Source organism: Canis lupus, chromosome 9 (assembly GCF_048164855.1).
Source record: "Canis lupus baileyi chromosome 9, mCanLup2.hap1, whole genome shotgun sequence".
Lineage (NCBI taxonomy): Eukaryota > Metazoa > Chordata > Mammalia > Carnivora > Canidae > Canis > Canis lupus.
Window position 1 is genome coordinate 44,407,850 of NC_132846.1, and position 23,681 is coordinate 44,431,530.

The 23,681-nt window shown below is 39.9% G+C and overlaps 1 protein-coding gene across 3 annotated transcripts in view; it reads right to left on the reverse strand.

The window, feature by feature from the left end:
* Positions 1–23,681, reverse strand: part of DCAF5 (DDB1 and CUL4 associated factor 5) — a 101,089-nt gene that overhangs the window by 46,915 nt on the left and 30,493 nt on the right. For all 3 annotated transcript variants that reach the window (XM_072839058.1, XM_072839057.1, XM_072839059.1), the window contains 2 exons: positions 23,052–23,181; positions 564–777 (listed from right to left, as the gene is read on the reverse strand). In XM_072839058.1, the coding sequence (XP_072695159.1) occupies positions 564–777; positions 23,052–23,181 (344 nt within the window). The remainder of the gene's footprint in view (positions 1–563; positions 778–23,051; positions 23,182–23,681) is intronic.

A 23,681-nucleotide genomic window follows, 5' to 3' on the forward strand; every position in this document is an offset into this window, starting at 1 on the left:
TGAGACTGTGAAAAGACTGGAAACATAGCTGGGTTCTCCTTCCCAGTTGTGATGCTGGATATAAAAAGAAAAAGAGTCCGCATCTGGCTTCCTCTCAAACAAAGCTGCTCAACCCATCTCATCCAAGAGAAAGATGCCATCCCAAGGGGCCATTCAGGATATATATCTCTTGGATGATACTTAGGGTGTTTCATTCATCATTGTGTTTCATTGATACACACAAAAAGTCTCTCTTCTTTTGGCAGGCTGATTTTCCATGGACTCCCTCCTTTCTTTTGAAATGACACATTCTTAGAACCTTAAAGTCTATTCACAAACCTGGAAAAGTGAGGTTACTCAGAACTATACTGTGGCCAACCTTAGTTCATGGTATGTGCCTCATATTAACCAATGGCCAATAAAGTGCTAATAAAGAAACTCACTATTATGCTAGAGTGTCCAGAGACACTGTGTGCCTCAATTGTTTCTACCTGACACAATGCTAAAGAGAAATACAGAATCACATAGAAAGAGCAATCTGAAGAAAGCATGAATGTGGGATGCAGGAAACAGAGGGCACCTACCTGGTCACGATCCCCGGCAAAGCAGCAACTTTTCATGGTGCAAGAGTTGAAGTAACCCTGATTGTCAAACTGGAACACGGGCAAGCGGGAGTGGATGTCATACAGCACAGGGGGCAGGCGACGCCTCAGGGCCAGGAGCTGGGTGCCGTTGCTGTTGAATCGCACGCTCATAGCACTCTGGAGGGATAGATTGCCACCATAGCGCAGAAGAGAACTGGAAGGCAGGAAGCATACGGATTGGGCATGAGGCAGGCAGGACAAGTCTACAAAATGACATTTACTTCTTCCCAAAATGTGTCCAGAATCTCCTGTCAGGCTTGTACATCTGAATTTCAGCAGAGAGGTCCTAATACTATACTGTTTATTCTGGATATTTTTAAAAACAATAATCATTTTATTACTGGGGCACCTGGATGGCTCATTCGGTTAAGTGTCTGACTCCAGCTCAGGTCATGAACTTGGGGTCCTGGGATTGAGCCCTGCATCAGGGTTCCTGCTCAGTGGGGAGTCTACTTGTCTCTCCCCCCCCCCCACCCCTTCCTCATGCTTTCTCTTTCTCTCAAAATATTTTTAAAAAATCATTTTAGGGGATCCCTGGGTGGCTCAGCAGTTTGGTGCCTGCCTTCAGCCCAGGGTGGGATCCTGGGGTCGAGGATCGAGTCCCATGTCGGGCTCCTTATGTGGGGCCTACTTCTCCTTTGTCTGTGTCTCTGCCTCTCTGTGTGTGTGTGTGTGTCTCTCATGAGTAAATAAATAAAATCTTTTAAAAATAAAAAATAAAAAAATAAAAAAATCATTTTATTACTTAAGCATTTATTTTTGAATTTTTAATCTGTTCACAAGAACTTTTTATATTCTATATAACTAGATGGTAAATATTTAAAAATTCCAATTTAAATGCAGAGCAAGTAGTATAACAATTAGAAAAGCAAGATGACTTGTTTTCTTATATAATTCTCAACAAACTTATATGTATTTGGTTAATATATTTGGTTACTATATTTATCTAGTTTCACTAGGGAGAGTGATATGCCCTGGTTCACCTACCATTCTTCTGTAGTCTCATAATATTCCTAACACACACACACACACAAAACTCACACGGTATGGTTCCAAATAATTTCTTTTGAGGACTCAGAAGATACTTTCAAGTTTATAATGAACCAGGATGGCCATGAACATTAACAATTATACAGTACTAAGTAAAAAAGGCCATGTATCTGTGTGTGTATTTTATCTTTCAGTATCCTTGATTGGCTAGACTTTATTTTATTATTATGAAGAAATGAACAACTTACTGACCATATCATAACCAACTTCTTTTGTATTCTGGGTTCAATTCTTGCGAGTACTGAATTACTGACAGTGAAGTGAGGTTAAGTATATATTGAGGGTGGTATAGAAATTCGTGTGACATGAAGACTACGAACTCATTTTGCCTCACACAGACATTGTTGTCCTGGAAAGAAAATAATCCTAGTAGTTTTAGGTAAAAACAGTTTAGAAATTCTAGGGAATCACAGAGCTGGAAAGGGTCTTGAGAGACCTAAATTAGAGCCTGGCAGATTTAACTGAACATTTTTAAGGAAGAGGTTTTAATAGCATTTTACCAAGTGAAAACTTAAAGAGCTATATGCTACCAGAAGAGATTTAATATTGAATGAAGACAACACATTTTCTTTTTCTTTTTTTGGCATGACAGTGATGGGCAAGATGAAGGGGACAGGAAAGGAGATATCCCATAGGAAAAGGAGCCCCTGGAACCACGTGCAAAGGCAGCTGCCAACCTGGCCTCGTCATAAACACTAGCGCGGGTCAGTCCTATGTCTCCCAGAGCAGTCTTCTCACCAGAGGGAGGCATGCTCTGATACTGCAGCTCTGTGCAGAAAAGGGTTTGGGGCAAAACAGGCTTTAATCCTTTTGGATTAGAATGAACAAAAATAGAAGACTTAGGAAACAGACCCTAGTACTCCAAACATCAAGGAGAAGGCTGGTACCTCTACATGCCCCAAGCAATAATCTCCACAGAGGAATGTTCTTATAATGGTCCTAAACAGAGGCTAGCTACACTCACTCACATACAGAGAATGAATGACAGGGCTGTTACAGTCCAGGCATTTCCTTTACAGGGTCCCCTAGCTGCTGCAGGCATGTGGTGTTATCTAAACACTGAGTTCAAAAACAATGAGAGGCTTTCAATCCAAGATCAGCATGGAGTGTACAAATAAACCGCCATCTGCAGGACTGAAGAGGAGTTGGGGGTGGAAACAAGACTCAACAAAAAGAAACTTGGCCAGCCCCACCCACAATAGCAGCACGGGTTTGCATCAGTTCAGGCCTCCCTGACAGGAAAGCTGGGGCCTCTGGAAAACGCCCTTTCCATGGGTTATACCCAGAATTTCCTCTGCTGATTCTAGTCAGACCTGTAGAAGTCTGCCCAAGACAGGCATCACGCCCATCCCACCCCCATCCAAGCTCCGTGACCTATCTTTGCAATCCAGCTACTCTACAGAGGCCTGTTTGTGGGCTCCAGGAGAATCACTAACTTCTCTTGCCTGTGCTTCTGTGTAGGGAACTCCTCTCTCACACATAGGGTAGGTATGTAGGACTTGCTCCTAGAGCTAAAGAGCAGCAACTGCTAAAACTGAATACTTCATGTTTGGGCACAAAATTAAATTCCTTCCAAAGGGCAGGATGATACCTGAAATCCAGAAAGTGAGTTGTGTTAACTATAATTTCTCAGCAGGGGTTCTATAGCTGGCTCCTTCTGATGAGAATGGTAAGAACGATAAGAAGAAAAAGCTTAGAAGCAGTTTGCCCTCAGAGTCGAGAAATAAAGATAATGTCAAAGATGCTGTAGTTTATGGTTCCAAGTATAATGTACATGAGAAATCATCTAAAGTTTTACAAATGTGGATTCTCTGGATCCACCCCCAAACATTCTAATTCAATCTGGGAAGTGGGCCTGGGAATCTGAATCTAACAACTCACAATTAATTCTGATGCATGTGACTTTCCAACCACCTTGAGAAACATGGTTCTGTTTTGGAATTCTGGGGGAGATGAAGCAGGAAGAGAAGAAGGAGTGGGGCCAGGGGGAAAAGAAGGTGGAGAAAAGGCAGATTCCCAGAGGTTTAACAAAAAGCCAATCACACAATATGGCACTTTTTACATCCCCATGTCTTTCTGCACGAAAGACTAATTCCTTTTAAAAATCAGAGTTCTTCTCTACCAACAATCAATGCCTGAAATGCCTTTTTCCTGTCATCAACACATTCTCCAAAGGAGAAGTTTCTCACTTCCTCTTGGAGAACTAAGGATAGACTGCCTCAATCTTGATTTGCTTTCTGAACTCTGATCTTGATAATGGAGATGCCACTATCCCCACTCTTCAGAGAAATGGCCACCACTACGTACCTAAACAAGATGAGCAGTATCTTGAAAAGACAAGCAGTAAGTTAAAATGAGTTCAACTCAAAATATCCCCATTTAGAAAAATAAAAGCAATAAATCTATTCCCAACCTATCTCCAGCCAATGATTTGTCATAAAATGCAACAAGACTGGGGTAGGAGGGATCCCTGGGTGGCGCAGCGGTTTGGCGCCTGCCTTTGGCCCAGGGCGCGATCCTGGAGACCCGGGATCGAATCCCACGTCGGGCTCCTGGTGCATGGAGCCTGCTTCTCCCTCTGCCTGTGTCTCTGCCTCTCTCTCTCTCTCTCTCTGTGTGACTATCATAAATAAATAAAATTAAAAAAAAAAAAAAAAAAAAAAAAAAAGACTGGGGTAGGAGGTAATCCAAGGGTCAGCATGCAAAAGATCCAGGACAAAAAGCAAGAGAACCACAGAACAACAAGAAAATATTTCTCATTAGTGTGGTCTCCTGGATTTTTCTTTTTTTGCTCCCTCTCATTCCCAGTATTCAAATGGACTTCTTTATTGTTCTGGCAGAGTAAAAAGAACATTTTTTAAGGTACTTGGCCAAGGGCCTTGGAATAGAAGAGAAACAGGCTAAGGTTGTTTCCAAGGAAAGTAACTGGGAGTATCATGTTCAATATAAAACAGGGCATTGATAAAGTTTCCAAGATTAGACACCATGAACCTGGACTTCCATTAATTCAGGACTAAGTAATTCACCTGATGGTACCAACAACATGATTTACCAAGGCCCACCAGCATGAATTTCCTTATGGTTTCTAAGTGAAAGCTTCAATAACACCTGTGAAATGCGCTGTTATTCCAAATCACAGACATCAGATGGTATTGCACAACCAGAGTAGCAAAAATCAAGGTCCTATAGATGGGGGGGATGGATACCTCCCCCTCCCTTCTGGTTTCTGCTTTAGGAAGGGATGACCTATAAGGAGTAAAGGACATTTTGTACTTGCACAACCCATAAAATATGACAAATCCAAGAGGACACTGGAATTAGAAAGCAAACAAGTTTAGGGAGTCGTCACAGCCCACACCAATCCTATTAAAGTGTGTTCAGGGTCCCAATAACCCTTAACCATTTCTTTTATGTGATTTGGCAGGAGAACCTGGGCTTTCTCGTTTGTTTTTTTCTAACACAATCCTCAATTCCAAGACTGAGACTTCTCTAGAGGAAGCCAGAACTGTTAGACAACTAGTATGAGAAGATACATTGTGATCTCTGTCTAAAACAAACTCCCTTTCCTCAGAACATGATTCACTGCCAAACGTCTCTGGCTTGAAATATATAGATTCAATGTACCTGCTAAAATTTCCTTCCCTTCTTGAACCTCCTGAAATTTAAGTTTGACTGAAGTTGGCAGAAGGGTTTGATACATTTCTGATAGGGAGATTTTTAGATAGGGGCATCTGGCTGGCTCAGTCAGTAGAGCATGCAACTCTTGATCTCATGGTTGTGGATTCTAGTCTCAAGCTGGGTGTAGAGATTACTTTTAAAAAATCTTTTTAGGGGTACCTGCATGGCTCAGTGGTTGAGAGTCTGCCTTTGGCTTAGGTTGTGATCCTGGGGTCCTGGGACTGAGTCCCGCATCAGGCTCTCCCCACAGGGAGTCTGCTTCTCCCTCTGCCTATGTCTCTGCCTCTCTCTGTGTGTGTCTCTCATGAATAAATAAATAAAATCCTACTAAAACAAATCTTTTTAAAAAGAAGAGAGATCTTTAGATGATCAAATGGCATATCCAATCCCTACATGAAGCAAATGTGGATGGCAGGCATTGCTGTGTTTTTAATCATCATCTTCCAGAATAGGGGCATCCCCAAAGATAAAGTGATCTGGAACCTAAATTTTTGTGTTTGACCCAGAGATCTCAAAAGCCATGCAGAACTGAACAAGATTTCAAAATAAATTAAGAGGTACTGCCATAACAGATTTGTTCTAGGACACACATGAATTTCCCATAGAACTAAGGACTCAACATTTAGTCATCTCAGTTCATCAGATGGCCTGGCTTATCAGATACCCTTTCACCCCAAACTGCAGAAAATAGGGGTTTTCTGAGCAGCAATTTAATATTCACCTTACAACTAACTACTCCTGGTCCTACCTTCTGACAGACATTACATTAGCATCAACCCTGACCTTACAGTATATAAAACTGGAAAGGTAGAGTTTAATGAACAGTGCTTGGTAAGAGGCAGAAAAAAAAACAAAAGAGGGAGGTTGGTATGACAGTTGCTACAGCAACAGTAACAGTGCTGCAAGAGGGGTTGGGAATATATGCAGGTAAACAGGCAGTCCCTGATGGCAGGAGAGGAAACTGGGGTGGGTGCACTGGCTATTAGGGTGGAAGGCCACGAAGCTGAAGGAATGTGAAAGAGGAAAGAGGTAAAGTTTGGAAAAAATCCTAAGCAGAAAAGGGTCTGAAAACAAAAATCAGAATTTGTCACTGTCTATGAAGAACTCCTATGCAAACAGTTGAAAACAAGAGACAGGGATCCCTGGGTGGTGCAGCGGTTTAGCCCCTGCCTTTGGCCTAGGGCGTGATCCTGGAGACCTGGGATCGAGTCCCACATCGGGCTCCCGGTGCATGGAGCCTGCTTCTCCCTCTGCCTATGTCTCTGCCTCTCTCTCTCTCTCTCTGTGTGACTATCATAAATAAATAATTAAAAAAAAAAAAAAAAAAAGAAAACAAGAGACAGAGGAATGCAAAGCAAAAGGAGAGAAGGCCAAACTGCTGACTGATGAGACACAACTACAGGAAGCCAGTCTGTTTCTCTAGGAGCAGCTCACTGAGAATGTATCCAAACACCAAAGTCCCCTCTAGTTGGCAGTAACAGAAGTGTCTTAGAATAATGGCTTTGAAACTTTGATAGCAACCCTTGGTAAAGTACATTTTATACTGCATCCTGGTACACCCACTTTTTTTTTTTTTCAGCATAAATTCATTAAACAGTACTTACCACCTACCATAATGCTACGCCCTGATTCTGTATTCTATATTTTTTTACTTAATAAACACTTGTGACCATCTAAGTTGATTTCATGGCCCACAGAATTATTGAAAGAGCTTTCTACCTTAGCTTCCTTGCTTCTACTCTTAGCCTATGCTTCATTTATCCTGAATAACACAGTCAGAGGGATGCTGAACCAAGAGTCAGAAACATCATTCCTTTGCTAAAGATCTTTCAGTGGCTCCCCATTTACACCAGAGTAAAAACCAAATTCTTTATGAGACCAATGAAACCCTAGACAACCACCTCCCGATCCCTGTATCTTTGACTCTACCTCCTAGCACTCTTCTTACCTTACTCTACTTTAACCATATGATGCCTCCTTACTGATCCTAGAACAAGTCAAGCATGCTTCTGCTTAAGGGTCTTTACATTTGCAGATCCTGCTGTCCAGAATGTTCTCCAGATATGTCCATAGTTCATTCACTTACCTCTTTATTCAAATACCCTCCTCAATCAGGCCCTTTCTGATATCCTGTATAAAAGTTCAAGTTCCCAATACTCTGTCTCCCTTGCATGCTTTATTTTTCCAGGTACATGAATGCCATCCTACATACCATATATTTTTATGTATTTATTTTGTTTCTTATTTGTCCTTTCCCACTAGACTACTAACTTTTATATCCTTTCCCTATATAGCCCAGTGCCAGGCATGTAATAGTCACTCAATAAATAGCCATTGAATGAATGATCTAATGGATCATGAAGCAGCAGTTTCAAAAACCCTGATTTTAAACGTTAAAAAGAAAAATGGGCTCTGCCAAAGTTCACATGGGTCCTGACATTTGTCTACATGTGAAACCCAATCTGAGAGACAAGAAGCAAAGCAGCATAAAACTGGAGAAATATTAAGAGGCTTGGAGATCATCTGAGTCCAAGTCCTCTTGAACAGGCAAAGAACCAGCCCCATTTGTCAATGACCACTCAGGCAATCCCCCATCTTTGTGTGACACTACCACACATCCTTAAAATAAGTTAAATACGTCTACCTGCCAATAAGTGGCCAACAAGAAGGAAGAGATTAGCAGGTAGGCAGGTGTCTTAATTATATCTTGTATTTTTTATTTTTATTTTATTTATTTATTAAAATTTTTATTTATTTATGATAGTCACAGAGAGAGAGAGAGAGGCAGAGACATAGGCAGAGGGAGAAGCAGGCTCCATGCACCAGGAGCCCGACGTGGGATTCGATCCCAGGTCTCCAGGATCGTGCCCTGGGCCAAAGGCAGGTGCCAAACCGCTGCACCACCCAGGGATCCCTATATCTTGTATTTTTTAAAGTGAGTTTTTAATACAAAAATTCAAAAGGAAAATTAATAATTACATTTGGGGAAATGAAGTTAAAAAAAAAAGAAAATTCATCTGTTAGATATCAGAAAGGGGTGAATTCTACAGGTTTTAAACCTATGTTGGGATCCCTGGGTGGCGCAGCGGTTTGGCGCCTGCCTTTGGCCCAGGGCGCGATCCTGGAGACCCCGGATCGAATCCCACGTCAGGCTCCCGGTGCATGGAGCCTGCTTCTCCCTCTGCCTGTGTCTCTGCCTCTCTCTCTCTCTCTATGTGACTATCATAAAAAAAAATAAATAAATAAACCTATGCCCTATCCAGTGATATTTATGAATGGATAAACACTCAGATTGATGGATGTATAAAGACCAACAAGAAGATATATAAATGAGACTACAGGATTTAGGTAATTTTTACTTTTTGTGCCTTTCTGTTTTATTTTTCCAAGTTTTTCTACAATGAACATGATTTTTTTCCTGTAATCAGAAGAAAATATGTTATTTTAAAAATACCATCTCATATACAGATACTTTTTAACTAGGGGACACAGAAAATAGCTTTGAAAAAAATATGAGAGTAGGGAATGTAAAGACCCTCTTAATGAAAACTTCAAATAATATGCTGCCCCATAGATGTTAGATAGATTCTGGTATAGATGTTAAATCTGAAATTAAATCATTACTTTAAATTCATATAATGATAGTCAAACAACTATCTGAAAACAGTGTCTCTTACCATCTTTCTCAATGAGAGCAAATAATATCCCTCCTTTGGTAGGTTTTCAAGTACTAAACAGGCCTATGTTGGTTAGTATTGAACACAGTCATCAAGTTAGTTCTAAAACTAACTCAGTTTGATTTCTTTCTGCAGATCCACCACCCTACTTCCAAAGCACCCATAAATAAATGGCAAGGTCATATTATTGGAATAAAAAATAGATTTAAAACATAAAATATTTTATGCAGAACCCAGAAACATTGGCAATGTTTTTGGAAAGTCTTCCATACATAGGTAAATTCATGAGTAAATGAAGCCAAAATGATTAGAGTATACCGAGAAATCCCTATCTAAAATATGTGACTCACAACAGATAAAATAGAAGTGGTCATCTGTTATCACAACGTAAAAAGTTTAAACTATGAGTAATTCACTGAAGGAATAACATCACAATAGATACTCTTGAAGGAGCAAGAAGTTCATTAAATTTAGTTTACAAAATGTTTGTGTGTACACTGTATCATCTAATCTCTTTTTTATTTTTTTATTTATTTAATTTATTCATGAGAAACACACACACACACACACACACACAGAGGCAGAGACACAGGAAGAGAGAGAAGCAGGCTCCATGCAAGGAGCCTGACGTGGGCCTCGATCCCAGGTCTTCAGGATCAGGCCCGGGGCTGCAGGTGGCGCTAAACTGCTACACCATCGGGGCTGCCCTGTATCATCTAATCTTTACAATAATTCCCCTATAAGGTAGACAGTGGGGATATTATTCTCATTTCATACTAGAGGGAACCAAAGTCCTGAGCAGTTACATGATTTGGTCCTGAGCACACAATAGATAAGCACCAGATATAGGACCAGCAAGTTTTTTCTGCTTCTTGGCTCAACAAGGTTTCACAGAAGGGTCCCTGGGTGGTACAAATGGTTAAGCATCCAACTCTTGGTTTCAGCTCAGATCATGATCCCAGGGCAGTGAGATTAAGCCCTGTGTGGGGCTCCGTGCTCAGTGCAGTCTGCTTGAATATGTCTCTCCCTCTCCCTTTGCCTTCCCCCCACCCAATAAAAAACTAAATCTTAAAAATTAAAAATAAATAAAACAAATTACAAAAAAAAAAAAAAAAAAACAAAAACAAAAAGAAAACAAGATTTCACAGGACACATGGTGGAAATGGGTTATTCCACTCAGCAAAGAGAATAGTATCAGATGACAATGCATCAGGGCCAGAAGGATTCATCTAAGTTGTTCACTTCACACCCTTCTTGTAGTTTAATTAACTCATTTACTCATGCATGCATTTACTGAATAAACATTTATTGAATACCTGCTAACTATTATAGATACTGCACTAGGCCCATGGATTCAAAAATGAAATAAGATGAAGGAGACACCCTTGAGAACCAATTAGTGACAAGGAAACCAAGAGTTTCCTTCTATAGCATGAATAGTGTTGGAATAAGGGGAACATGTGTACTGAGAGACATAGGAAGAACATCTACCCTCTACCTGGGAGACGGGTGGCGGTGGTCGCAAAAGATTTCCTAGAAGAAAAACTCAAGCTGACTCAACAGAAAGAGAGAGTTGACTCAAATTCTCAAGTGGCAAAAGACATGAGATAAATTCAGGTATGTTAATATATGGGTAAATTCCCAACACATACTGATGAGTAAAAGGTCAAGTTGTAAAATAATTGTACAGTGGTACATCATTTTGTGTGGAAAACATACATATGTACAGAGACAACACCGTATGTTTTCTGTGGGTACATATATAAGCACATAAAAGCAAAAAAACAAAAAGTTCTGGAAGCATATGCTATGAACTCCTATTCATTACCCCCAAGAGAGGGGGGGCAGGGGACCTGGACTGGAAGAGGTAGTCAGAAGGGACTTCAGCTTTAATTAAAGTTTTATTTTATTTTATTTATTTATTTATTTTTAAATTTTTATTTATTTATTTTTAAATTTTTATTTATTATTTATGATAGTCACACAGAGAGAGAGAGAGAGAGGCAGAGACACAGGCAGAGGGAGAAGCAGGCTCCATGCACCGGGAGCCCGACGTGGGATTCGATCCCGGGTCTCCAGGATTGTGCCCTAGGCCAAAGGCAGGCGCCAAACCACTGCGCCACCCAGGGATCCCTAATTAAAGTTTTAAAAGGAGAATGTTATTAACACAGAATTCATGTTTTTTTAACTTTTAATTTTGAAGTAATTATACATTCAGAGGAAGTTGCAAATAAATATACAAGAAGTTCCTTTATACCCTTTATCCAACCTCTCCCAGTGTTACCATCTCACATAACTATAATACACTATTTGAAACCAGGAAATTTACAGTGGTACAATCTACAGAGCTTATTTTGATTTTTTTCAGTTATACATGTTCTCATATGTGTGTTATGTGTGTTTGTAGCTCTATGTAATTATATCACATCTACAGCTTCATGTAACCACCACAATTAAGATACTTATGTGTACCATCATCACAAGACTCCCTCATGCTACCCTGGTATAGCCACATTCATCCCTACTCTATCCCCATTGCTAACACCTGGCAACCACTAATCTGTTCTCCATCTCTTCACATATATTAGTTTGTGAATATCATATATATGGAATTATGCAGTATACACCCTTTGAGATTGACTTCACACAACATATGGTAAGTTCGTTTTTAATTTTTAAAGGAACTACCAAACTATGTTCCAGAGTGGCTGTACTATTATACATTCCCACTGGTAATGTAGGAGTGATCCAGTTTCTCCACATCTTCATCAGCACTACTTGTATTTTAAAAAGCTAAACTAAGAAGTCGGTCATTATATTTTAAAACAAAAGGAAAGATAAAACTATATAATTTTAGCTTCCTTATGGATATACCTAACACCATCTATGAAATATTTTTGTAACAACAACAAAAAACCCAAAAACCAAAACTACCCACCCACAAAACTGTTCAAGTCCCTAAATCTAAAACCAATGTATAGGAAAAACTGGGGTCAGAAGGAATATGCTAAATGACAGTATAAAAATGCAATCACTATATTAAAAAATGTGAGAAATTCCACAAGATAATCTATTTATTAAAGAAATAATAATTATTATTTCTTTAATAAATAGATGGCAAGGAAAAAAGGGGAGAGGCAGGAATACTTGTAGATTAAAAGAGACTCAGCAGCCCTATTAACTAACTGCTTTGTATGAACCCTATATAAATCCTGATTCATTAAAAACCAATTGTAGCATTCATGAGACAATTAAGGAAATTTTCTTTTTTAAGATTTTAAGTAATATCCACACTCAACATGGGGCTCAAACTCATAACCCTGAGATCAAGAGTTACACTCTCTACCAACTAAGCCAGCCAGGTGCCTCGACAATTAAGGAAATTTAAACACTAGTCAAATATATGCAATGATATTAAGAAGTTATTAAGTATGATAATGTTGGGGTTATACTTTTTTTTAAAGATTTTATTTATCCATTCATGAGGGACACAGAGAGAGAGGGAGAGGCAGAGACAGAGGCAGAGGGAGAAGCAGGCTCCACGCAGGGAGCCCAATGTGGGATTCGATCCCGGGACTCCAGGAACACGCCCTGGGCCAAAGGCAGGCGCCAAACCACTGAACCACCCAGGGATTCCCTGGGGTTATACTTTTTAAAAGAATTATCTTTTTATGGAAAGTACTCTGGCAGTTCCTCAAAAAGTTTAACATAGGATTACCATATGATCCAGCAATTCCACTCCTAGGTATATACTTGAAAAAACTGAAAACAGGTACTCAAACACATATTCACGAATGTTAATAGTAGCGGTATTCATAATACCAAAGAGTGTAAACAATTCAAATGCACATCAATGGATGAATAAACAAAATGTTGTATATCCATACAATAGAATATTATCCAGCCATAAAAAGGAATGAAGTAATGATACATGCTACAATGTAGATGAATCTCAAAAATATAAGTAAAAGAAGCCAGACCAAAGGTCACATAATGTATGAAATATCTGGAACAGATAAATCCATAGAGAGAAAAAGCAGATCAATTGTTAACCAGAAGCTAGCAAGAAAAAAGTACTTTGGGGAGTCATGGCATAAAGTGTGTGAGTTTTATTTTAGGATGATGAAAATGTTTTGGAACAGATAGAGGTGGTAGTTGTAAATCATTATGAATGTGGGGCAGCCCTGGTGGCTCAACGGTTTAGCGCCACCTTTGGTCCAGGGCATGATCCTGGAGACCGAGGATCAAGTCCCACGTCAGGCTCCCCGCATGGAGCCTGCTTCTCCCTCTGCCTGTGTCTCTGCCTCTCTCTCTCTCTGTGTCTCTCATGAATAAATAAATAAAATCTTTTTAAAAAAATCATTATGAAAAAAAAATCATTATGAATGTGCTAGATGATGAATTTTTCACTTTAAAATAGTTAATTTATGTTATGTGAATTTTATCTCAATTTAAAAAAATTATCTTTCAGTGATATATATTTTTTTTCTTTTTTTTTTCAGTGATATATATTAAAATATTTACAGAGAAATGATATGTTACATGGAAATCGATTCAAAATAATTAGGGAGGGAAGTCACAGATGAGGAATAAATGAAACAAGATTGTCCATGGGTTAATTACTGAAGCTGGGTGATAGGTATGTTAGAATTTATTTTACTATTGTACTTTTATTTACATCTAAAATTTTTTTACCATAAAAAGTTTTTAAAAAGAGAAGAATCAAGACTTGTTTTTTAAAAAAAAAGTCCACTTGATTTATTAGGGATTTGACAGTAACTCTTTCTGAATAACAATACTTGAGGAGTATTAAAGGAAGGATATGGATTGGTACATGCTTCTAGAACTTTCATCCATTCACGAGACATTCCCCAGATATTCTGGTCTGAAGTCTCTTGTTATAAAAGCCACATTTGTGCTTTGTGCAAAGGAATGGACATGGGGAAGCTCTGACCTAAAGTCCAAAGACCCTGAGTCAGAATGAATACAGTACTCAACACAGACCTTTTAATAACCATAGCTCCCATCTTGCAGGTTACTCAAAGTTGCTAAATTACCTAGAATATCTGTTTCAAATGGCAGATTCACAGGTCCTGCCTCAGGTCTCAACAATTCAGTCTCTGGATCTGTCCTTCAGGAAGGAATATTTTAACAAGATTTCCAGGTGATTCTGATGCCCTCTAATGCTTGAGAACCACTAGGTTAGAACAGCGGGGCCTTAATGTCTTCCAAAGGACAAACCTGATTCTAGAGCTCCACCACGTGGCCTAAAAACTAGACAGCAGCTTCAGGAGAGTCCCTGGCTTCCCCACGTAACCCTGACAGGCAGTCAAAACCCAGCAAGAACTCTTACAACCTTCCCTAAGGATTTATCCCTTAAAGACATGTTTTGATCCATGCCATTACACTCAAGCAATTAACAGGCCCAGAAAACATTACAGAAAGCTTGCTTTGAAAATACAGACTATTTGGAGGTAAGTATAAAACTGCATTCAAAAAAAAAAAAAACTGCATTCATTCAATATTTACTGAAGGTACATAATATTCTAAGTACTGTGCTAGGCTCAAGAGATCAGAGATAAAACAAGGTCCTGTCCTTAAAAATCCATAGGAAAACATGACAAGTAATAGCACAGATTCAGACAAACACTTCTTTTCTGAGAAGCAAATCCTGGGCACTGGGAAGGAAATAAAATAATCTAATACTGATCTAGTTGGAGATAAACACTCATATCAAAAGATCATTAATGATGGCAAAAGCAGTAAATGAACCAAGCAATATGCATGCCACAGACCATAAGTACTTTACAGAGACTCTGACTAGAGAGATCTCTTCCTGTAGAAGAGAAGGCTTCATTCATTCCGCATATATTCTGTGTCCAAACTGTGCTAGGTGTTGGGGACACACTGAGTAAAGGAAGCTTTAAGACTATGGGAGCAAGGATGCTTTTCCTGATGGGCTATCAATTTGATTGTGGACCCTGAAAGGTAACTAAAACTTGAATTGACAAAGAAAAGCAAAAAAAAAAAAAAAAAAGAAAAAAAAAGAGAAATTCTCCTCTATGTGTGTTGGTATATAGAAGAGAGTACAAGGGGAGAGAGAAGGAGCAGACTGTTTGCTGAAGGAGTTTTTATTTTATCCAGTAAAGTAGGTCATACATTCATTCCAAAAAACATTTTCTTAGAGCATCCCACATATAGGTTCTAGGGATAGGGCCATGCACAAAGATGACAAGAATCCACTAAAGCTCCCACGTAGGGGAAGGGCAAGAATGATATTTAAGGATATGCGTTATACGGCAGAAGCCAGAGGCCAAGTTAAGAAGCTGGTGTAGCCAGTCCCTTTCAGAAATAGTCTTGTGGGCCTGATAAGGAGCCGGAGCTTTGAGAACTGAAAATAATGGCCAGGCACTAACACAGAGCAAGGCTGGTTATGGCAGAGGGTCAGAGAGACAGAAGAGAAAAATGGGACTCTGGGATTTTGGCCAGGATGATTGTGGGAGTGATGGTGACATTGATAAAAACAAACAAAAAAGCAATACAATTCTAGGAAGAAAGCAAGTGTTCATTACAGATTTCAGCATATGGAATGCTTGCTTGTATATGTGTGTAAAGATGACTGAGTGGGGGAAGAAAGAAAGGAGTGCCTAACCAGAAGCCATGTCCCCCAGTTAGAGCTAATCATTCTGACAACTAAACTCCAGTGATCTCCAGCTTTTCTCTTGCAGTTTTTTCTACACCATCCAAACTGCTGGGTCTTCCTGACTCTCCTCTCTTCCTTTTTTGTCTGTTCAAATCATTCCCTAAAGAGCTGGTGATATTACTACAACCACTGGAATCACAGGGAAGGCAAATACCCATGTGAATATAATAGGGACCTTAGCCTTTTAGAATGTACTTTAAATACATTAAATATACTTTAAATACAGTAAAATGCATTAATTCTAAGTAATCTAAGTATATAGCTCAATAATTCTTTTACTAAAGTATATACCCATGAAACTACTACCCAGATATGAAACCCTGGAAGCTTCCCTCATGCCTCCCTAAGTCATCAATAAATACCCTTCCCAGAGGTCACTACTATTCTGACTTCGATGGCCTGCCTGTTCTTGAACACCATACGCCTGTTCTTGAACACCATACACTTTTATATCTGTCTGGCTGCTTTCATTAAACATTATGGCTGTGTGGGATCCCTGGGTGGCGCAGCGGTTTAGAACCTGCCTTTGGCCCAGGGCGCGATCCTGGAGACCCGGGATCGAATCCCACGTCGGGCTCCCGGTGCATGGAGCCTGCTTATGTCTCTGCCTCTCTCTCTCTCTCTCTCTCTCTCTCTGTGATGACTATCATAAATAAATAAAAAAAAAATTAAAAAAAAAAAAAACATTATGGCTGTGAGATCCATCCATGTCAAAATGTGTATCAATAGTTCTTTCTTTTTAGTCTATGTGATATTCCATTATATGGCTATTCTGCAGTTTATTTATCCATTCTCCTTCGATGGATATTTGGGTTGTTTCTAGCCTTTGGCTATTATGAATAAAGCATCTGTGAATATTACTGTACACATCTTTGATGGAAGTCTGCACTAATTTCTCTTAGATATACCTAAGGGTGAGATTACTGGGTCATGGAGTCACATGTTGAGTTTTAACAGATGTTGACAGAGTTTTCACAAGTGGTTGTACCAATTTACTCTAACCTAAAATGTATGAGAGTTTCAGTTGCTCCATACCCTTGTCAACACTTGGTACTATTAGTCTCTTTAATTTTAACCATTCAGGATATACAGTGATACCTTATTGTGGTTTTAATTTGCACCGCCCTCCGGAGTAATGAAGCTGAATATCTTTCAAATGTTTATTGGCTATTTGGTATATCTTCTTTTGTGAAGCACCTATCCAACATGTCTGCTCATTTCAAAAATTGAGTTTTCTCTTACTTACTGATTTATAGTTCTATTACATTCTAGATAGGAATTCTTGTTCAATACATGTATTATGAGTAATTTTTTCCCAGATCACGGCTTATCTTTTGGCTCATCTTTTCACTTAAACAGTGTCTCTGATGAACAAAAGTTCTTAATTTATCATCATTTTTCTTTCATGTAGAGTGCTTTTTGGGTTGTGTTTAAGAAATCTTTGTCTAGGGAGGATGCCTGGGTGGCTCAGTGGTTGAGTGTTTGTCTTTGGCTCAGGTCGTGATCCCAGGGTCCTGGGACTGAGTTCTGCATCAGGCTTTCCCCACAGGGAGCCTGCTTCTCCCTCTGCCTATGTCTCTGCCTCTCTTTCTGTGGCTCTCATGAATAAATAAATAAATAAATTTTTTTTTTTTAAAAAAAGAAATTTTTGTCTACCCTAATGGCCTTGCATTCTGGTCTAGACAGCCCCATTCTTTAAAGTTTCAACAAACATAAGAGCATAAGTACCTTTTCCAGCCTCTGAAATTGTACCCTGAGCTCTACTTTCCCATGATAGTATAAGCAACCCTCAAAATGCAACGTGGCAGTGTCTGGTTTGCTCAGAAGGCAAAGAGTTATGCTTAATTTGGTCTCTACAGAAGCAGGATTGATAGAGGCCCCACAAAACAGACATTTAACTTTGAGGCCCTCAAAGCCAGGTCAGGTCTTAAGAGCAATTTCTTTTCAATAGTAGGAATTTGCACTCATTGCCCATTTTCAGATGTGTCATTTACACACCACGTGAAAGCACCATGTTATAAGGTTAAGTCTTTACAGGAATTCCTGACTTGCCCTAGTTTTATTATTGAGTGGGAAAGAATCACTCTCTTTATTATCCTTGTCAAAGCAAGACATTATTACCTGTCACAGAGCTAAGAGTTTCTGACAGGAAGTGACAGAAATTAAAGATACGAGAAGGGAGAGAGGTGGTGAGTGAGCAGTCAGGTGAAATGGAATGAAAAGGATGAGACAAGCAGAGTAGTATCAGGGGAATCTTTAGTTTTCCTGAACTCTCTTGAAGTTAGAGGATCACAGATCTGAAACTTGTTCAGAGGTCACTGCACCAGTCCAATAAGACATAACTGAGATGTTGGCAGTGACCAAGGACAGGGTAGTTGTAAAAAGACATCTCCAGAAGTAATCCAAATGAAAGGAATAACACCAAGTCCAAACATGCAATGTATATTTGTGTATGTGAAGTTTTCTCCCCTACCCATTCACCCTATGGCCCACTCATTATAACTACACTCCCTAAAACAGACCTTTCCAACTCCAAGGTCTATAGGGCCAGGCAAGTAATGTAAATGAAGGAAGCACCCCTGGATAAGACATCAAGGAGTGGTAGAACACATCTACAAGGTTTGAAGAGGAACTCATGACAGCTTTGGCAGACTGTTGCCACAGAAGAATAAATACCCAATGATACCGGATCTTTTCGCTTTTTCAAGAGGCATTAGAAATTATGATTTTTCTGTGTAATGTCCCAAACACCATTAATGATGTAGGCCAAACAAAATATCTCTGTGGGTGGAATCTGACCTATGGGCAGCTAATTTACAACCTCTGTTCTAAAGCTTTGCAGCAAACTCAATAGCATGTGCAGGTCTCCAGGATTAAAAGAGCAAGGAACTTGGAAAACCAACACGTAGACAGGGGCTGAGACAGTGCAAAGGGTTTAACTTTCAGAGGCAGAAATGTCTAAAGGCCTCGGACTTTAGAATAGGACATATCTGTATTGGAAAAATTGGGGAGGAATTCTGAGAGTTCTACTGTAAGGAAGCATAGATGAAAGAAGACTAGAATGTATAGGGGCCTTGTTTGCTTTAAAAGAGGGGGTGGATAGGATACCCTCATATACACAAGCTATTTCAACTCTCTGTGCCTTGATTTTCTTATCATTAAAATAGGAATAAGAGAACCTACTTCATAGGGCTGTCATAAGGACTAAATTAGGAATTATTTATGTAATTGTCATTATCCCTTGCAAGTAATGCTTGATAAATATTAGCTATTATTTATTATGAGCCACTGAGAGGTGAAGTAACTTACTCAAGATCACATGGTTATTAAGGTATACTATCTGGATGTGAAACCAGTATAATGGCTTTAGATTCTACACTCTAAACCACCAAGCTCTTCTGCCTCCCATTAGCTTGCTGGGATAGTTTCTTCATCTGTGTAATGAGGAAGTCAGATCAGATGTAACTAAAGTTCCCTCTAGAGCTGACATTTTATTCAACCAGCCAGCCCTCTAATTAACTTATTTCAGGACAAGAGGGGGACACACATGACCTTGCTCACATTCCTACAGACTACCAACCTAAAGGAGAGAGATACAGCTTAGGCTTGGGGTAGACCTGAGAAACCATTTCAACATGGAACAATCTATAGGTTAAGCCAGGAAGAAAAAAAGTGTTCACTGTGAGGCCCCTTTATTACTCTATGAAGATTATATTTGTTTCTAGGAGGCCAGTAGGCTTCCTGAGTAGGCCCAGAATTCACTCACATGCCCAAGCTATTATAGGCTGAAAACTGCTTATAAGCCCGCTAAGTTCCACAGTAGGTTCTAAATCTGGAATCGTTAGAATGCTGAGCAACTTCAACTTTTTCTTCTTGGGGGTCAAAGGTCTGTATGAGAACCTAGTAAAATTGTCTCAATCCCTAGAAAAAAATTGACATGTGTGCTCAGTTGAATATACAAGTACATATAATTTTACCTGCAATTTTAAGGGGTTCACAAATTCCCTAAAACCTTTCTATAGACATTAAATATCCCTTGGAATAGATCTACCTTGCGCCAGGGCTGTCCTCCCAGGGGATTCAGAACTGCCTCAAGATCTAGGCTGAGGTTTCTAGACAGCCGTGTTCAGGAAACAAATCATCTACTACAACTCAGCATAATCAATCCTACATAGAAAAGACAAAGGGCCCTCTCTTCCACTCCCACAGCAATTTGTACTGAGAGAAATCAAACAGATAAGATCTGTAATTTAATCCCAAAATACCAGCAGATGAAGACTGGGACCCCAAGATTATTTCATGCACCTTGTCTGCCTCACTCCCACAGAACCACACAGAACCTTAGAAGAGTTCAAAGAAATAGGTAAAAACATCCTAGACCATCCTTTTATTCTAAGAAAGGAATCAGTCAAGATTACCTATTAGCCTTATTAGAGGACTTTTCTCCCAGATGGGCTTTGAAAACTACAAGTTACCAAAGAAACCATATAACCTCACCCATAATGAAAGAAGTAATCAAAACAAGAAGATAATATTCCCCCCCATAAGGGAGTGTAAGTGTTGGCAAGAGTCTGGACAAATGTGTAGTCTCATGCACAATTGGTAGGCTTGTACATTAGTGCAGCCTTTGGCGGTAGCAGGACAATGTGACAATTTTTATCAAGTTTATAAAAGTATACACCTTTTGATGCAGCAATTTCCTACAGATATGTTTGCAAAGATAGGCCAAAATAGATGTGCAACTGGGCTCAGTGTAGCACTGTTTATAATGGCCCAAACAGGAAATAAGAAGTCCTGGCTGTTGGACACATCATATAAATGGAATACCATATAGCCATTAAAGAATGTGCTAGGGGCAGCCCGGGTGGCTCAGCAGTTTAGCACTGCCTTCAGCCCCAGGGTGTGATCCTGAGGACCTGGGATCGAGTCCCATGTCAAGCTCCCTACATGGAACCTGCTTCTCCCTCTGCCTGTGTCTCTGCCTCTCTCTCTCTCTCTCTCTCTCTCTCTCTCTCTCTCATGAATAGATAAATAAAACCTTAAAAAAAAAAAAAAAAAAAAAGAATGTGCTAGGGGAGGCGCCAGGCTGGCTCAGTCAGTAGGGCACATGACTCTTGATCTCGGTGTTGTGAGTTCGAGGCCCATGGTGGGTGGCTGGATTACTTAAAAATGAGATCTTAAAAAAAAGAAAAAAGAATGTGCTGTCTCTGTAAGTGCTGATAGGAATAAAGTTCCAATGCATATTATTAATTGAAAAAAGAAGTTGAAAATAGTGGGTTATTAATACATGGTTCCTTTAGCCCAAAGTTTGTTTGTTTATGAGAGACACAGAGAGAGAGGCAGAGACACAGGCAGAGGGAGAAGCAGGCTCCATGCAGGCAGAGGGAGAAACAGGCTCCATTCAGGAAGCCTGACATGGGACTCGATCACAGATCTCCAGGATCACACCCCGGGCTGAAGGTGGCGCTAAACCGCTAAGCCACCAGGGCTGCCCTAGCCCAAAGTTTTTAAAGTATAGATATACATGCTAGTATGTGCATTAAATTATGTTCTGGAAAGATACATAAGTATTCATTATAGTCACTTTTGGAGAGAATGACTAGAAACCAAAAAGGAGAACCATACTGATGTACAAATAATGTAGAAAATGTACCTAACAGAGATAATCTGGAGATGAAATTTTTTTTCCTTTTTTTTTTTTTGTTTGCTTTATTATATTTCTCTGGATATAAACCTTAAATCTAATAAATGTTACCTTAAAAATGAAACAATCTCACTTAGATTAAAAAAAAGAAAGAAAAGAAGTCATGTTTAGTGAGGAGACAAGTAGAAAAGGGAGGAAAGCCCAAATACAACACAGAGTAGGCAACTGCTAGGGGGAAATTAGGAGAATTAAAACATTCAGCCTCTCCTCTACTCTCAAGACAGTGCTCATGCCATGCACTACTGACGCTTTCCACTGGGGATGAATAGTTTAGGGCTCCACTCCAGTCGCTAGCTATTCATTACAATAGTAGGTATGGGAGGTAGAAGGTTCGGAGAAGGCTGGCATAGTTAGTCCAATTCCTGTCCTTTGTAATATGGATGAGGCCAAGCAGTTGTTCTTAAAGACTCTCAAGTGGCAGAGAATGTTACAGCTGAACACAGGGAAATACAGGCAGTGAATGAACCTCTCTAAGTGCACAGTGTGAAGGCACAATAAGGGTCTTGCCACTGTATGCATTTCAGTAGGGAGGAAAGGCAAGAGCTGGGGAAATCTCTGATGCCCTGCGGAGCCTCAGGGAGCCCTGCTCAACACCAGGAGCACCCCTCTGGCCTATACCGATCTGCTGCAATAGTTCTAGATCCCTCTGACTGCCCCATGGAGAAAATTTGCTAGAACTAAAAATCATCAAGGGAGATAATCCTCTGTATTTAATTGTCCCTTTCATCTGAGGCCCATGAAATAAATCATAACCTCACTACCTTTCCATGATATTCTTCTGCAATATTGCTTTACAAAGTAGGAAGTTACCCCCATGCAGAATTTTCAGAAGATGCATGTAAGTCTTTTATAAAGCAAGGCTAGCTTCAAGTACAGGTGCCATAAAAAGTCATCCCTCCACCACAGAATATAAAGAACATAAAAGAGTCTCCTACTCGCCCCTATGCACACATTTCCCTTAACGATGCCTGAAATTCTCCCATTAATCATGTGTAGCATCAGTTGAAGATTGTCCTAAGTGTACTCTTTTAATCACGTAAACAGAAGGGAAAATATATTAGGTGCTTAACACTATAGTGTGATGGCTCTTACCCTTTATTGTCTTAGCCATTGTTCCCTTTGAAAAACTGAAAAAAGCAAATAAACTCCCTTTGCAGAAAAATATACTTAGATGGATACATAATATAATTTCCACACAATTTGGGGATTCACAGTTCGCCTGAAGCCTGTGTAGAAAAACCCCTTGTGCCTGGAGTTAAGAATCCCTGGTTCAGTTGCCACAAGTTTGATAAATTCTCCACATCTATCACCCCTGCAAGAGCTCCCAGGCATCTGGAGAACCCTGGGCCTAAAAAGAGAAGGCACTACTGAAGGGAAGCTATCCTCTATTTGCCTAGAATTGATGTATGACTCCCTCGGCAAGGAGTATGCATTTCTCACACTGTCTATCCCTTGGGGCCAGGGCTCCCTGGCTTCACAGGCACCAGTATATGTTAGGAGATGGCCAACTGAGATCAATAACCAAAGAGGCTCTCAAAACCCTTGCTGGCTGATCACATTACCTGAGAGTTGAGGCAGGGGAAAGTTTTAACACCATATGAATAAAGGGGGCTCACCTCTGAGGTTTTCGAATATCCCAGAGTCCCACTCCTTCCTTTGAATTGGCTGTGGCCAATAACCTGGGCTCCACAGGGTTAAACATGACACTGTGAAAGGCTGACGGATAGTTTGCCAGGCAGAAGGGCTCTGTGAATAGAGAAATGACAATCAGCCCCATAGCTCTCGTTGGGTGCCTCTGGACCAGAGGCAGGCAAAGCAGGAATGTGACCCTGTAGTAACTGTTGTAGTTGCTGGAGCCCCAAAGCACTCCGTCACCCCAGGGGTCACCCCTGCCCACAAGGACTAGCACACACATCTCTGCAAACATGAACTCTAACACATATAAGCAAACTCGAAGCTATGATACTCAGCAACGCGGAGCATTCTACCTCTAGATCCTGTGACAAACGGAAAAGGTCACGGTAACTGGGAAGGTAGGCTGTTTTACAATAAGACTGAATTCCACGTGAGCTGAAAAAATTTATGACCAATTACTGGTAGAATTATTGTACCTTAATCCAAATGTATTAGTTTTAGAAGTTAAAAGTTTTAAAACTATACAAAGATTTAATGAAGACAAAGCAAAACAATGAGAAAACTGAAGGCAAGGAAAAACAATAGCACAGTCTTCGCTTCTCTCTAAATTG